The following is a 17,096-nucleotide window of genomic DNA, read 5'->3' as shown; positions in this document are numbered from 1 at the left end:
TGGATTTTTACAAAAAGAAAGTATCTCAGGTCATGATGAAGTTTCAGTGGATCCAAGTGCTCATCAAAGAACACACATTTGCACAGCAAAATTGGCAATGTTTGAACACTATTAAAACCTCAGAATCACAGAACTACTTAGCCTGGAAGAGCCCCTGATCCAAGCCTCAATTCAAAGTAGGGTTATATTCAAAGTTCAATCAATCTTTAAAAAGTCTCAGGGTGTTAGTAAGTTGTGTAACTCAGAATTTTGCATTCTCTTTTCTAGAGAGAACATGCAAAAACTCCTAGTAGATAAAAATTTGACATCCTGGTTGTTCCTGCTGTTAGTTTAGGATTTATTACTGATTGGCAAACAAATTGCTTCTTAAAAACTCAGGAACAGGTTTCTTGTGCCTCCTGAACCATGCAATGCAACAGTCCTGGACAGCCAATGACCAAACTCAACTTCACACAGCACAGGAGAGCCAAAGGAAGATCAAAAGGAGAAAGGAGGCACAAACTCCATTGTGAGAAAGGGGGACAAATGAAAGGATTAGTTTGTTAGACATGCAAACAGTTTGTTGACTCTGTAAACATGGGGAGACTTTTATTCTCATGGCTTTGCAGGGCAGGTGGAGGAAGTGGTCCCTTGGAGGGACTGGAGGAAGTAAGGGTTGTGGCTTGGCAAACATATTGGGGCAGCTGTTGCAGATCTGGAGAGATGAAAGAAAAATAAAACCAGACTAAAACCATTCAAAAGTCAGTGAAAGTTGGTACTATTTGAACACAAAAAGAGAACGTGTGAGACAACCCCGTGCTCAGGGTGACTGGTGCACAGAGATGCCAGTGGCAATCAGCACTGCATGGCCATCCCACTCCAGCACTGGCATTCTCTGTGTGGAGCCCAGCATCTCAGTCCCTTAGATAAAAAAGAAGAGTGGTGGATTGCCTTTGGCTGGCTGCAAGACATGCACCCAGTCCCTCTCTCATTCCTCATACTCAAGAGTGCAGGAGAAGAAAAAAAGGTGAAGAAGTTCATGGGTTGAGATAAGGATGGGAAAATTACTTACTGTCACATGGAAAACAAATTCAGCTTCTAGGAAAACAACTTGATTGCCAATTAAAATAGACTTGTATAGTGAGAAAGACATAAAACTGAAGCAACACCTTCCCTACTCCCTCTTCTGCCATGCTCAAGGTCACCTCTTCACTCCACTGCTGTCCTTTCCCCCCCTCTGAGTGGCACAGGGGGCCATGGTGAGTCCATGGCAGTTTGTCACTGCTGCTCTGTCCTCCTCACCCTTTTGTAATGCTCCATTGCTGGTCCTACCCCTGGGCTGCATAAACCAACAGGATAATCCAGCATCAGCTCTCCATCAGTTCCTTCTTGCTCCAGCGCAGAGGCCTCTGTGGATTGTGGGGACATCTCAGGTCTGGCACAAAGAGAATCCCCTCCTCCTCCATCTCCTCTATTTTTAGTGTTCAAAGGGCTGTTCCTTGTGCTTTCTGTCCCAAATCCTCGTTTCCTGCATGGCATTTTGCACTTTCTTAAATACAATTTAAGAACTAAATAAAACTCAGCCAAGCCCTGAGGTGGGACTGTTGCAGAGCTGGCTGGAACACACCAAAGCACCAGAGTTACTGGGTCAGTAGTCAAGACACCAGTTGGCACCTGTTGAACCATTCCCTTTATTTAATTTCATTTGCAGTGGTCACTACCCTGACATTGCAGAAAAAAATTCACAGGATTCACAGGATGACCAGGTTGGAAGAAGCCTTAAATTTAGATCATTGAGTCCAACCCAGCCCCAACACCTCAACTCAACCCTGGCACCCAGTGCCACATCCAGGCTTTGTTAAACACGACCAGGGATGGTGACTCCACCACCTCCCTGGGCAGCCATTCCAGAACTTTATCACTCTTTCTGTGATAAAAGAGCCAGCAGCAAAATGGTGCCCTAGTACTGACCTGGTTTTTTGGATGTTTCTTCCCACCAGGTGGGATGCCTGATGGAGTGGGGGATTTTCTTGACTCTTGGCTCATTTAACCAGAGCTGGAACTTGATGGAATGTGTGGAAACATTCATTTCAGTTTGGATTCATGCTTCCTTTAAAAGTCAAATATGCAATGAAATGCTTGTCCATTGGAGAGGAGAAAGGATGCAAAATGTTCACACTATTTAATTAATTCTTATAAGCAGTCAGCTCTCACTAACTCCTTCAAATTCAATTGAAACCATAACTTCTATTCCAGCATCAGTGATGCTTCTCCCCTACAACAGGGCATGGCAAGGGCCAGAAAGCAGGTACCAATCACTCATCCCACGCTGAAATAGCCTCCATGGCACACAGATCCCTGCTCCCTGTCCACTCTCCCCACCTGTTCCCTTTCCTTGCACCTCTGTGCAAAGCTTTGTTTGCACAAGTGACAGACACCAAAGCAAATTGTAAGGCAGGAATGGTTTCATTGCATCAGGAAATCAAGATTTATGATTGAGTTATGTTTGCTTGGGATGGGGAAGATTAAATGATTTAATCTGGCACTGGACACAGCCTTGGTCCCTGGTCGTGGGAACACCAGTTCCCTCCTGCCATCCCTCTGCTGCACTTGGTTCCATTTCTCACTGGCCACTAAGTTACAAAATTGTTCCTGAAGTACAGTGGTGCATCTGGCAAGGAGAGAAACCAGGCTGAAATGGACTTTTCCTGTAGAAGGCTTGCTGGCACTGCTCTGTCCCTGTTATCTGCAGCTGCTTGGCTCAGCCCTACAACCCTCCTACTGACCCTCTAGAGATTCCTTCAGTTCTCCTGCTGTTCTCCTTCTTATCCAGCTGTGCCTGTGTTCACCATGGATGTCTGAGAGCCCGTGCACAGCTGGAACAGAACCAATTAAAGATCTTGCTGGCAAGGTACCTGCAGAGAAGCCACCACTGCAAACAAACACAGACACTGAGTTCCCCCCACATGGCTGTGGGGTCTCCTCTCTTCATTCCTCTTGTTCCCTCTCTCTCTCCTGACTTGCTGCTCCTTTCCCAGCCCACTCCTCTCTGCTCCCCTCCTGTCTCCCTCACCCCCAGGAGGAAATGAATTTGGATCCACATCAGCAGCTCACAGGAGGGCAGAGGGGGTTTGTCCAAAAACCTCATGCCTGGCGAGTTACGGGTGAGAGCATCCAAGTAAGCAGGTGGGGTCTGATCTCCATGAGAGCCAAGAGCTGTGTAAGGAAATAATTTTATTCTTGTGATACTTAGGATCTGTGACATTCCAGAGCAGTAACCATTCTCCAGCCAGGAGCAGAGTTAAAAAATAAGGAGAAAAAAGGCTCAGCATAAATTCAGGCTGAATTCAGCAAAGAATTTTTATTTGACCAAAATACTAAAGTGCATAAAATTTCTGTTCTGGACCTGTCATAACAAGATGTTTCAAGTAAAGTCATAGAAAATTGAACCAATCTATTATTTAAAGCTTGAAGAACCTGAGAGCCTGGGACAGTTCCTTTGAGTCAGTGAAAGATTGCAGCTGAAACATTTATTAGGTAACCAGCTCTGCTATTTTTGAGCTGCTTTCCCATGTTTGGAAGAGATGTTGAACTGTTGAGGAAATGAGAAGATTTGGGATTATTTGGGAAAAGCACTAGGCAGATGAAAGGACACTTGTGCCTTGTCACACCTCATCTGCTTCCAGCACTCCTCCCTCTCCCAGACCTCCACTGGCTCCAACCCACCCCAATTAATAAACACCAACCTCTTTGAAGGCAACAAAATTTGTTTACCAAATATAAGTATGAGATAAGAGAAATCTTTGATTTTACAGCGAGGGAACATCGTGCAGAACAGGAACACTTTGATCCCTGTTTGCTTTCTGGTAGCAGGTACCCCCATATTTTACATGTCAGAGCACAGCATATTCCTTTGTATGAACATAAAGTCACCACTCCTTAAACCAACACACTCAGGCCAGCAGCTGTAAAGACTGATAAAGGGTCAACAGCAATGGAAAAATAAATGAAAAATATAATTTTTGAGAATATCCTTGTCATTAGGATCTCTTAACACCCAAGATCTACATAAACAGCTACTGCAACAGAGACAATAATAAGACCTAGAATAGGGACTAGGACTGAGGTTTCCACACTTTCAAAGAACCTTTAAAATTGCAGAAAGCTGCTCCTTACCCTACAATTTTCCATGTCAAGCACCATAGAGATAGAAGCAGAGACCTCTCCCACCCTGGCCACCTGGTAATCAAGTGTTTAGATTGGTTTTCAGGATGAGATTGATGTATTTCACCTGGGATTTTTTTTCTTTTTTTTTGCTGAACAGAATAACTCCAAAGTCATTTTAAGATGGGAACCACCAGTGCTCAGAGACAAAATATCTTCTGCTTTCCTGTCTTTAGTACCTTCACCTGGAATTCACTGATATCTGCCACCATTTCAAACCTTGACAGTTGCTAAATGTTCCAGTCTAATAATTAAATGTAAATACCTCCAAGGTTTGTAACTGATGCCAGCAAGAGATAAGGGAGGGGCAGTTCAGCTTCCATCCATCCCAGATCTCCCCTGGATCTTGCTTTATGTTTGTTGAACAAATTTGATCTGTTACCCAACAAACAGTAGAAATTGAAAAATGCACTTCTGTGATTTGCAGGAGGAGGGTGGGTCTGAAAGATTTTATTGTTTGCTGAACCAAGAAAGGAATATAACTAGTGGAATGAACGATTAAACCACAATCCCATGAAATTTCACTGAAGAGTAAAAATATTACCATTAACTTAAGGATTACCAGAAGCACTTGGCAGCTATCACAGCTCAAAAATTTACATTTACTTGTAACTAAGAGCTCCAGACCCAAAGCTGGTGTTCATGCTTACAATCTGCCACAAGTTCCTTTACCCCCCAAAATGCTAAAACATTTTCTTTTGTCATTAAATAAAGTTTAACACTGCTATCAAACAAATATTGACAATCTTTCCGCGTAGTTTCTCACCCACTGCATAAAAAACAGTGCTATTTATTATTAACACATACTTCTGCCTATACAGTTTGGCCAGCTTCCTAAACAATCTATCCCACCTGGTTTTGAATTTAGGACAATGGTTTCATTAATTCAGCTGGGCTGATCACTGCTGGTTATAAACCTTGCAGTGCTGCCTCCTATTCCCAGTATGGCCTGTAATTGCATCAAACCCTTCTGCCACCCTGACAAAATAAATAAGACCACAGCCAGCCTAAAAAACATCAAAGCCAAGGCCATTTGTGTTAAAAAGGAGAGAGACTTTATCCATAAAGTCTTTTAAAAGACAAAAAAAAAAAAAGCACAAAAATGTCCTTCATGAGGGGAGCAGCTGTTTGACCAGCACAGACACAGGATTCAGATCTGCATTGTATTTGAAGGCAAAACTGACTTCCAGCATGAAATTCAGAAATTCAGACATTTAGGGCTGTATCCTGGGAACCTCCCACTCAGAGATCCAAGCAGGTTCCTGCTCTGAGGGACCAGGGATGAGCTCCAGCTGCAGCCTGGCACTGATGCTCCCAGGGGAGGCAGCCCCAGCTCTGCCCTCCTGCACTGCCCTTCCACAGGAGCTTTGGGATCACATCAAGGCTCTTTTCTCTGCCTTAGGTTTCAGTGCCATTTCCCATTCCTTGTTCTACAGAGCCACTGCCCAGTGTCTGGAAATAATTTTCTGTGGCCATTGTTGTAACTAAAACAATTCTATTTCTTTGCTGAAGCAGGCTCTCCTGGAAGCACAATTTCCCTGCTGTGGCTGAGGTTTGGCAAGGATCTGATCCAGAAACAGAAAATGCCCTAAAGCAGATCCCAAACAGATTGCAAGAATTACAACCTCCACTTTATAAAATACATATGGGCAGCTCATCACAATAATGAAGTGCCAGGCAAAACTTGGAGGCAAAATCCTCTCAGAAAACCATGCTTCTTATCAAGAGCCAGCCCTGCCACCTTGCTCAGTGCACCAGCCATCTGTTCAGCATCCTGCTCAACTCCTCTTTCAATGACACCCAAAACAACAAGGCACCTTTTCCACATTCCCACTCAGGATCTCCCACAGAATGGCTCAAACAACAGAAAAAGGAAAAATTCCTGTCATAATAAACACAAGGCTGACTGTCCATCTTGTTGGCCTTCTGAGCAGTGCCCACTTCCATAGGAGAACCTAAATACATTTCTCTTGGGCATGGGCTCACCTTAGAAATCCCCTATTAACCCTTCTGAGTCCCTGTGTTCAGAAGAAATGCAGGCAAAGAAAACAGTCTTAAGGAAATGAATTCCCATAGATCAGATTTTATTGTGGGCATCCCGAAATCCAGAAGCTAACCTCATCTGAAAGATTGCATTTTTGATCAAAATATTAACAATTTTGTTAAGTGCAAATGTTTGCTAGGTTGCTGTAATTTTTTTTTGTCCTGTAATGAGTACAAGTTTCAGGTTTTAGTAATAACAACATTGTTAATGTAATGTAATTTGTGTATGTCATTTTGGCTCAAGGCAATTCTTTTGCACAGGCAATTATCATATTTGAATGTAATGAATAAAGGCTGATTCTAAATAGCAGGATTTACAATTACATTAATATAGGTGGTTATAGTCACATGAAAGTTATATTAAATTTATGTAAAGATTTGCCTGTGGTAACACCTGGATATAATGACATCTGGACTGGGGAAGATGAAATAACCCTTTCAATTTTAGGAATAAACCTTCTACCACTTCTGTTTAAGCAAGTCTGAAGCACTTCAGTGATGAAGATGAGAAAGCACATGATGTCTTATTCATTCTTCAGGCTACAATTTCAAACCCTCCCAGACTGAAACCAGAGCTATAAAATGAATACAATCCTATATAACATCACTCCATGCTAGTTACAGATAAATGCAGTGCTGGATCTCCTGAGTCTCTTTACTTATGGAGAGCCATATGCTGGAAGTGATGCCCTGTGGCCAGACTGGGCACCTAAAAAAGAATCTGGAGCAACTGAAAAGATGTGTCCAGCGATGAGGACAAGCTAGAAAATGTAACCTGAAAGAGAATAAAACAATCAATGAGGACAATTGTCCTCTGTCTCCAGGGGCGTTGTGCCAAGAGTGGAGCTGCAGCATCTAGCATTTGGGTACCAAACCAATGACACTGTGAACATCTGTGGGTTGGGATTTGCTCTTGTTTCTTTTCCTCCTGGGCAGAGACAGTGCTGAGCACTTTGGCTTTTAATTGAAAAGGAAGAAAACCACTGGTCTGCTCTTCAGGCAGTAAAGCCAGCCCTTTACAGGACTGGAGAGGTTTGCAGTGTCCCTCAGTGCTTGCAGGAACTCACTGCACAGGCTGGAACTGATCCCAGTGCAGCTTTTCCTTTTGCACAGCCCTACCTTCTCTGTGGAAGTGCTTTTTCATTAAACAAACAAGCATTAAAACCCTTCAGCTGAGGCTAAATAAAAGCAAAATTATTAGACAAACAAAACAAAACCAAGATGAGTGTCATAGCTTCAGTCTATTATCCTTTGCATAGCTGTTTATGTAAATGCAACATTTTCATAGTTGTAAACCCTTCACTGTTACATGAATAAAATCTTGATCTCCCACTAACCACACTGGTGAAATGAAGCATTCTTTTGCCAATTCCTCTTCAAAAGGAAGGTTTCCTTTTAGTATCCTGCCCTCCAAGTTAAATGCTGATTGAGATGTGAGGATCTGTACATTTATTCCTCTGTTAATTACAGTTGGTTTGTTTTGCACCAGAGAGTGGCAGCTACAGCTCCTTTTCTGTTATATTTGCCTGTTTCTGGTTGATTTGCAGGTCGGTGGGCTGATTTCTTTTTCTTACAAGTGCAAAGAATTTTCAAACAGTCACAGCATGCTGAAACATTCTAGTTTTCCAAATCAGACAGTCTACTCTCCTTCCTTGCCAGACACATGAACTTACCGGAGATGAGACGCAGACAAAATCTATTTTTCCCTTGCCAGAACTGCCCAGCTCCTTGGAATATTGGAATAAATTTTTATGAGAACATCTTTCAGCACTTCTTTCTGGTCAGACACTAAGTTCACACTTCCATGGACATCTTTTCCCCCTGCATCCCCCCCCTCCTCCTGGAGGTCACCCCCAGCACAGCCCCACAGCAGCAGAAAGTGCCCCAAACCACAGTGACACCTCCAGGCTCAGCTTCCAGAGGCTGGGGATGAGTTTTTAGTTTCAATTCGCCCTCTCGTGGATTTAACTGTGCACAGGTTCTCACAAACAGGTTGTGCACAGAAACTGTGGCTCTCCCATCCCTGGCAGTGTCCAAGGCCAGGTTGGACAGGGCTTGGAGCAACCTGGGATAGTGGAAGATGTCCCAGCCCGTGGGACTAGGAGGAATTTAAGGTCCCTTCCAACCCAAGCTATTCTCTGATCTATGTAAAATACCTTTTTTTCCTGGAGGACTGCAGCTGTGGGGTCAGGCCCAAGGGCTGCTGCTCCTCTCTCAGCTTTCAGAGACTTTGGGAAGGGTTGTCCAGGCAGACACAGCAAATCCTCCAGTCACTGCATGGACACAGCCTGAATCACAGCTTTCTCAATCAATAACACCCCACAAATGTATTTTCCCCTGTGGAGGGCTGGTCTGCACCATTAACTCCATTTCAGAGGGGAAAGGAAGATTACATTGCACTGCTGTTAGCATAGTCCATCTCCCTCAAATATCCACATGGCAAACTTTCTGAAAATCACTGTGGTCTCTGCATAAACACTGAACAGAAAAGGAATGAACAGAAAAAATATTTAATTTTCTTCTCCTTCAAGCTCCTAAATTGAATTCTTTACCACATTAAGTAAATTTGACTCGTGTGCTTTAGCTCTGACTCATTTTCCTTCTAATCAGTTGCTAATTATTACCCACTTCCTCAGAAAGTTTATGGGGACAGATGCTGCAGTACCATGACTACTAAACAAAACCCTGAAAATTGGAGGAAAACTTCCCAGCAGATGTAGATAGGTTAAATTGATGTTTCTTTCTTTACTTTCTCTGCCCAATTAGTCGATTTACATATACACTGGTTTTAGCAGTAGTTTTATGCAATAAACAATCCTTAACTGATCAAATTAATGCATATTTACAGAGGAATGGTACAAAGAGGCTGAACTGGCTTAAATCCTGGGGCCAGTGTCCAGCTCTGACTTCCCTGCCAGCATCTTGCACAAGAGATGGGGTTGGGGGGTTGAGGGAACCTGCAAAGGACCCACACGGTGACCTACCACCACACAGAGCTGAATTCTCACTGCACTCATCATTCACTGCTCTGGACTGGTGACTTCTGCCTTCATCACTTCTGTTTACCTGCTGGGTATTTGCAGCTGCAGTTTTAATCAGTTTAATATCTAATCAGTACAGTTAGTTCTGCAGTACTTTTCTGACATATGATAAGAACCTGTCTATAATCTAACCATGCCTTACTAACGTCCCTCTCACCATAGTTTGGGAAGATGTGGTTTTAAAAATACCCTCAGCTACCTTAACACCAGTACAAAATAGTTCTAGGTAAGGAGGGGAAAAAGAAAAGAAAAAAAAAAGAAGTCCTCTGGCAATGAAATGACAGGATTTTACTTCTTGGCATCTAAGCCAAAGAAACCAGACAATTGTTAGTCATGACCATTTTTTACAGCTCAAGACCTTTCCCTTATGGAATAAGTGAACTTGCATTTCGAAATACCTCCAAGTGTAGCACACGTAGCCATCTACTCAGCATCACACACAGCCACTCCAGTTTCCATTTCAGAAGCTCCAAAATACTGAAAATCAAGCCAGAATGTCCAATTTCCCTGATACTACATCCAACACTTCATAAAACTTCCAGGAAACTGATATTTAAACAAACTGTGCCAAAATTATTCTGTACAAAGTATTTTCAAGTGCATTTTGGAAAGAACTGTCTGCTGAAGCAACAAAGTATAGAAACCATTCCCATCTATAACCCCATACATCAAAAATACAGGGTATGAATTGTATTTAAAGAAAAACTTTGCTTCCACATCTCTACTTATCAGTAATCTTACTTCACATATTCAAAAATCATTTGGAGAATACTTTGATTGTAAGAAACCATCTGGGTAGCTGCATGGTTGCATACAAGAAAATTCTAAATATTGTTCCATATGATATTCATGTGGTTACCAATATCCACTGCACAGAAATTAATTATAAATCAAGAAAAGGTAAATCAGAAAATCACTTTCAAAGTGAATGGCTACAATATGAGACCATCTCACATCCCAGTGGATGGAGCTCAGGGCTAGAATTCTGGTCAAATATTTCACTAATCCAAATGACTCAGGAAAACCATTTACAGAACTTCATTTGCTTCTTTCCTAATGCCCACACAAAGAAAATTAATGAGTTTGCATATTAAGAGACCACAACAACAAGCAACAGCAACAAAGAGAATCAATCAGCTCTGCAAATTGTGCAAGCACCGGTTTTGAAATAAAAAGGCAGAGGAAAAATAACTTTGGTTTTAAACACAATTTCCTGGCTTTGGGGCTTTAGTTTAACTTTTGCTAGTTGGGTTAGGTGGAGTACTAGAGAAGGCAGGTGATTTTTAAACTCATTTTTGCTGAGAGCTGTGTGTTACCACTCTGTGGTACACAGGGCACAAACAGACTGCAAAACGTCAACAGCAAGCTGGGACATTAATCAACATCAGCAAGATGACCTTGCACTGCAAAGATGTTACAAAAGACTTCTGCAAGATCATTCTTTGCATTTCTTGGGCTAGAAAGGATTGCAGACTGGCAGTGCTTGGCACTGCAGTGCTTTGGCAGATTTTCACACGTGTGATTTTCCACGGCCAAGGCACAAGTTGGAAATGAGCTGTTCCATCCTGTCAATGCTGCCCTGAAAGGTGCACTGCAGTTCATTAATGCTACACTGTGTAAATTTACAGTGATCCAGGTGAGTAAGGGCAGGCACTGGCAGCTGGGGATACAGAGGCTGCCCAAATTGGGATAAACTGAAAGAGAACTGAAATAGAGCAGGGAGGAGAAGGAGCACTGTCAGGAGTCCAGCTCTCGAGGATTTATTGCTGCATTTGGGTGGAATACAGCCCTTTCTTTAAAACTCACAAACTGCCAGCTACCCAGCTGCAGAGGTTTACTAAAACATTCTTTTTCTAAAAGAAGAGCATGTTTAGGAATGACAGCCACCAAAACTTGTCTACAGCCCTTGGATTTATTCTCTGAAATACATGTTACAACAGAGGAAAGAAAAGGCTGCTTAGCCTATTGTTCACCCAATGAGTAATTACCTTGTAATTAGGTGTAGTTGATTGTTCTCCTTCACAGCAAGACAAGCCCACTCACCACCCCCAAGCTTCTAGGGCATCAATAAACATATGTATAAAGATTAATACCTGTTAGAGGAATGCCCAATATCCCAGAGTCAAAACCAGGTCCATACACACACCAGCACTCCAGATTTGGATAAACCAGGCCAGTTTTAAAGAGTTTAAGGCCAGATCTAAATGGTTACAGACATCCTAATATCTGAACCAGAATCGTATGAGATCTGTGGTCCACCATGTGGCAATTTCTACAGTGGGCAAACAGATTCCAGACATTGATGGAGTTGTAATTAAAACAGTAAGGAAAATGCATTAACATCTGGAAGACATAGGCAAGATGACAAATTGAGCCCAGCCTTGCTGAGGAGAACAGATGCACAAAAGCACAAACACAAGGCACTGAAAAATAAGTCATCTGATTAAATCATGATTAAAAGGAGACCACCAGGACATCCTCCAGGCAGATGTACCATGCAAAGAAAACCACTCCATAAGGGGAAGCAAAATGAGTCACTCACAAGAAGTACTGTTGAATTCTTTTAATAACACTAGGAAAATATCATAGTATTAAAGTCCTGCACGGGATCGTCGGGAGGTTATTTGGGTTGGGATTCCTTTTGTGTTTATGAATCAAACTTTATTTCCCAATTGTGCTGTCTTTTAGGCCGACTACTCCTTTACAATGGCATTTCCAGTTAAAACACAGCTAACCTATAAATACCTGAATGCCACAACACACATTGTGTGCGTGGGTTTTGTTTTGTTTAAGTCTTAGAGGAAATGACAGGAAATCTCAACACAGGGAAGCAAACGTCGATTCGTTAAGCGGGGGTTGTAAAAGCCAGTAAAGAATACATTGCATACATAATACAGAAGGAAAAAAATTATCATCTGGAGTATGTGAAATTACATTGATTTTGCACCTTAAACCTAGTAGAAGTTACTCTGTTGGCCAATACTACTCCACTGAACAAGCAGAATGTTGGTCAGAAGTCTAACGTTTTCCTGTACCAGCACAGAGAGAATACAAGCAGTCCATTGCTGTTAAAAGAAAACATGAAATCCAGCTCATGTTTCTGGTTAGGGGTCGATTTCTTCGGGAACTATTGTTAACATCACATCTTCGTTGCCCCTGCGCACAACCATGTGCAACGTACTGTCCTTTTTAATAATGTCACTGACATCACTGGCTGAGCTTATCGACTGTCCATTGATGCTGATAATCACATCGTTGTCCTTCAGGCCACCACTGAAAACACACAAAGCAGCAGTGTGTTATTATGATTGCAGTTTTATTTTTAGGCGGGGGGGGAAAGAAAAAAGATCGCTGGGTTATTTCTATTTCCCACCCAACAGCAGCTGTGCAGGCATGGCAGGCATGAGAAAAGCAATCAGAATTTATGAAGCAGTGAAGATTACAAAAAAGTGCAGAAACCTCAGCCTCTGATGGAGGTACGAGTTTGATGTATCACATATTTCACTGCCTTCAAAGGAATTCGCTGTTGCAAATAGTGGTTAATTCTGCAATAAAGATCCTAGGTGTTGATATCTGTCTCCTAAAATAATTGCAACAAAGCAGATTCATTTCAGAGGGGAGATCTCCCAAGCTTTTGTTCCTGAATACATAGAGAAGCAACCTGAGTGGCACTTTGTGCTAATGAGGGGTTTCAGCCCCTGTTCTCCATACAGAGCTTACTGACTTCCAGTTCCCCCACCCTTCATGTTTTAAACCTGAGCAGGGCAACACATGTAGCTGTCCAGTTTGGTCACCAAAAATCAAATGTGTCCTTCCTCTGCTGCTTAGAGCAGCCAAAATCCCTTTTTCTCACCTCAAAACCTGAACCTTCCTGGCTCAAAGCAAGACGGGGCAGAACCAGGGCTGTGTCTCTCCCCAGGCTGGCTGGAGCTGCTGCCAGCACCAAGAAATGGCTGGTGAGGGATGCCACAGACCACAAGATCTTGCCCAGTCTTGCACAACGACCTGGCTCCAAGTTATGGAAAAATTAACCAAGACAGATCAGACATGATTCAACCCTTCACAAGCATAATCCTTCACGAAACCACAGACCACTCCTCAGCCTCTTCCACCCACAGAAGGGGCCTGACACGAGTGTCTCCTGGAAGCAGGATGCTCTTGGCCAATGTTTGCAACAAATCTGGTTGCCTACAGAAGGCAGGGCTGAAAACATGCTGGTGGAGGAAGTCATTGCATGGTTTTTCATGCAGCCTCTCCATGTGACTCACAGCCAGGACGGGTCACTGCAGCTCTGCTCCTGCATTTTTACACAACACGTGCTGGACAGATCAGCAGAAAGGAGGAAACCTCTGGGCCAGGGGACTGGGAGTGGGGGCACAGAGCCAACATGGGCTGCATTTTAACTGCCAGGCCAGACTTTGGATGGAGCACCCTGATCTGGATCTCCCTTCACATTAGAAGTTTACATTGCCTCACATTTTGTCTCTCTAAAGTCACTCTCTGCTATCACCCACACTCCTAAAATTGCTGTTCTGCACCTTCAGGCTGAACCTGAACACCAAGGCAGCAATTCCAGTCCCACATTGAAGCAGCCAAATCATTCCTGCACATTCCTTCACACTACAGACACTCACCCGTGCTCTGCCTGACCAGCACTGCCAGCAGGGATCATCTGCAAACACAGCAGTAGTTCAGAGAGCACACTGGGCAGCTATCACTGTTTATCTTACACCCAAACTGCCCCAAAAGACACCATCCAACCATCCTTGCAGTCTTCCTAAAAGGCAATGCATGCCTGCCCCAAGCAGCTGTCTGCCTACATGCCTTTGGTTGCCACAAAGATTTACTCCTCTCTTAAATGATCCCTAGTTTCAGAAAATGAATAAGGTTTCCCATTTCCTGCCCTGGATTACTGAGCAGTTTCCTATCAAGCAAACCCTGAGAGGAAAGTGTCTTCAGCAAAAGCCAGCCAGACCAGTGCCAGTGACCACAGCCCAGCTGCCAGGCTTCACCCAGACATGGCACCAACCAGCAGGGCCAGTTTGTGAGCAAATACTGAGTAATAGGAACAAAAAAGCCAAAAAAAAAAAAAAAATCAGTTGTCCAAACTCAAAAGCTCTTCCAGTAATGTGACTGCTGACAAAGCTCTCACATGGAAGTGTGTCTGCTGCCAAGAGAGGATTTCAGCCCCAGGATGTGCCAGGGGAGCTGGTGGGTTTGGCCAACACTGAGGTGGACATTTCTTCCAAAGTGGACTCAAAAGCTTCTCAGTTGCTCTCCTGCAGTGACCAGCAGGGCCATGGAGAGTGTGCAGGAACAAAAGTCTTTATTCAGCACTGGCACTGGTACAACAGATGCCTTGGAAGCTGAAAAAACACGAAAAAGGAGTTTTCACTCCCCCTAAATCCCTTCCCTTTGGGCCTGGAAGGCTGACAGGGCTTCCCTGCACTACCCTGACACAATTACAATATTGCCCATCAGGGACCAGGCTGAAACCACAAACCCATTTCCATCAGACAACCTAATAGCAATCAGATGGTCGCAGCCTTGTTAATTCAGCATCATGAAGAAAGCCAGTTAAGCAGGGAACAGTCTCCAGCATTACCCCCTTAAGCCAGTGGCAGTGGTTTTGAGAAAAAAGTACTTCAACCTACGCTTCAGCTGGTGTTTCTGGAATGACTTCAATGACATAGGCCCCAGAGACAACATCAGGGAAGTCTTTATGGCGATCCTTCAGCTCTCTAGCTTTGCTGAAAAATGAAGAAATAGCAAAAAAAAATATTTTGTCAAGACAGGAAGAAACTCCCCCCCACATTTTTCTGAAGTCACTTAACACAAGTTGAGGTGTTTTACACACATTGTTATGTCACTTCAGCATTCATTTTAACCCTTAGATGCATATTTCAGAAATTACTACATATTTTTGCATGCATACAGCTTTTTAATTTCTATTTCTGGTAAAGGCAATCATTTCAACAGATACAGACAATCAGAATTAAAACATTCAAAGCTTTAGAACTAGCAGATCATGGAATCAAATGGTTTGGGCTAGAAGGGACCTGAAAACCCATCCAGTCCCCATTCCTGCCATGGGCAGGGATACCTTCCACTATCCCAGGGTGCTCCAAGCCCAACCCAACCTGGCCTTGGGCAGTTCCGGGGATCCAGGGGTAGCCACAGCTTCTCTGGGCACCCTCACCCTCACAGGGAAGATTTTTTTTTCCCCTAATATCTCATCTAAATCTGCTCTCTGTCAGTTTGAAGCCATTCCCCCTCATCCTGTCACTCCAGGCCCTTTTTAAATGGTCCCTCTCCATCTTTCTTTCAGACTCCCTTCAGGTACTGGAAGGTTACAATTAGGTCAAGCCCACAATTAGGTCTCTACTCCAGGATGAACAATCCCAGTTCTCTCAGCCTTTCCTCATGGGACAGGTGCTCATCCCCTCTGATCATCTGTGGGGCCTCCTCTGGACTGGCTCCAACAGGTCCATGACTTTCCTGTGCTGGGGACCCCAGGGTTGGATGCAGAACTCCAGGTGGGTTCTCCTCAGAGCAGATTAGAGGGACAGACTCACCTCCTGCAACCCTGAGCACCTAAAAACCCCCAACCCCTTGTGTCTGAATGCTTTGTTCTACCTGTGCATCCCGCACGAGGGAAAACTCCTGGCTATTTCCACAGGACATGGCATTACCTGCTCATGAGTCTCTTACAGTCTGAGCATGAATAAGCAAGTCCACACAGAAGCTTCATTTGACATTAAGTGAATTGTTTAATGAAAACAACTTTATAGGAATGGGAGTGCGCACGCAGCTGACGTAAGCCATGAAAACGTACAACAACATGGACGTAACGCCAGGACAGAGCCACGGTCACTAGCTATTCTCTTCTGAAGCACTAAGGAGAAGAAAAAGCCAGGAGTTGTTTAAGAGCTAGCTCACAGGAGAGCCTAGAGGAGAGTCCCACCGGGCGGCAGGCGCAGAGGAGAAGGTGGCCAGGCCTGGCTGGACGTGCCACCAGCACGCACAGAACACACGGTGCTGCCTCCGACCTCCCGGCGCTGCTGCACGTCACCAGCTGGATCCAAATGCATGCAGAGACCACGCCGGGGAAAGGTGAGGAGCCACCTTGCTTACTTACCTGGGGGTTAGCGACATCATTCGTATGCCAATGTATTTCTTTTTGGTTACAGCTTTCCCTACAGAAAGGAAAAACGGGTTGTGAGCAGTTGCCCTGACCTAAAGAGCCTCGCAGGCTGTTGGCTTTCTGGTTTGTCACTGTTTTCACAGAATCACAGGATGGTTTGGGTTGGAAGGCACCTTTAAGGTCACTTATTTCCAGCCCCCTGCCATGGACAGTGATGCCACCCACTAGACCAGGTTATTTTCTGGATTGCCCCTTCCCAAGTGGAGTACCTTTAGCTTGTCTGTCATGGGATTCCGTTAGGAACTTCTTTATTTTATCAGATGGGATAGCAAATGAGATGCCTGCTGTAACTTTTAATGTGTTAATTCCAATGACTTCACCATCCTGGAGGAAAAAAAAAAAAAGCCATAATTAGCAAATATGGAATACCTCAATGAGAAATGGATCATTTCTTCCAAGCAGTCACAAAGACAAATTCACATTTTGTAGCTGGTCTTCTATTTCCTATGTTTTAAGTGTAGTTTTTTGAGTCTATTGATAAAACATTACTTAGGAGTTTTGGAAAACCATTGTGATTATTCATCTTGCTGCAGAAGAGATCAAAACTGGGCAATTCTCATGCTTGCAGCAGATGAGCAACACGTTCTGCAGCTATTCTGTGTTTA

General features: G+C 43.7%; 1 protein-coding gene across 1 annotated transcript in view; it reads right to left on the bottom strand.

The window, feature by feature from the left end:
• Positions 1-11,835: 11,835 nt before the first annotated feature.
• The window catches only part of HTRA1 (HtrA serine peptidase 1), a 31,024-nt gene continuing 25,763 nt past the window's right edge, over positions 11,836-17,096 (bottom strand). The window contains exons 6-9 of the mRNA XM_077784732.1: positions 16,701-16,815; positions 16,426-16,483; positions 14,942-15,037; positions 11,836-12,560 (exon numbers count right to left, since the gene is read on the bottom strand). Coding sequence (XP_077640858.1) covers positions 12,392-12,560; positions 14,942-15,037; positions 16,426-16,483; positions 16,701-16,815 — 438 coding nt within the window. The 3' untranslated portion in view covers positions 11,836-12,391. The remainder of the gene's footprint in view (positions 12,561-14,941; positions 15,038-16,425; positions 16,484-16,700; positions 16,816-17,096) is intronic.

Source organism: Lonchura striata, chromosome 7, assembly GCF_046129695.1.
Source record: "Lonchura striata isolate bLonStr1 chromosome 7, bLonStr1.mat, whole genome shotgun sequence".
Taxonomy (NCBI): domain Eukaryota; kingdom Metazoa; phylum Chordata; class Aves; order Passeriformes; family Estrildidae; genus Lonchura; species Lonchura striata.
This window is presented reverse-complemented; position numbering and strand designations above follow the sequence as displayed.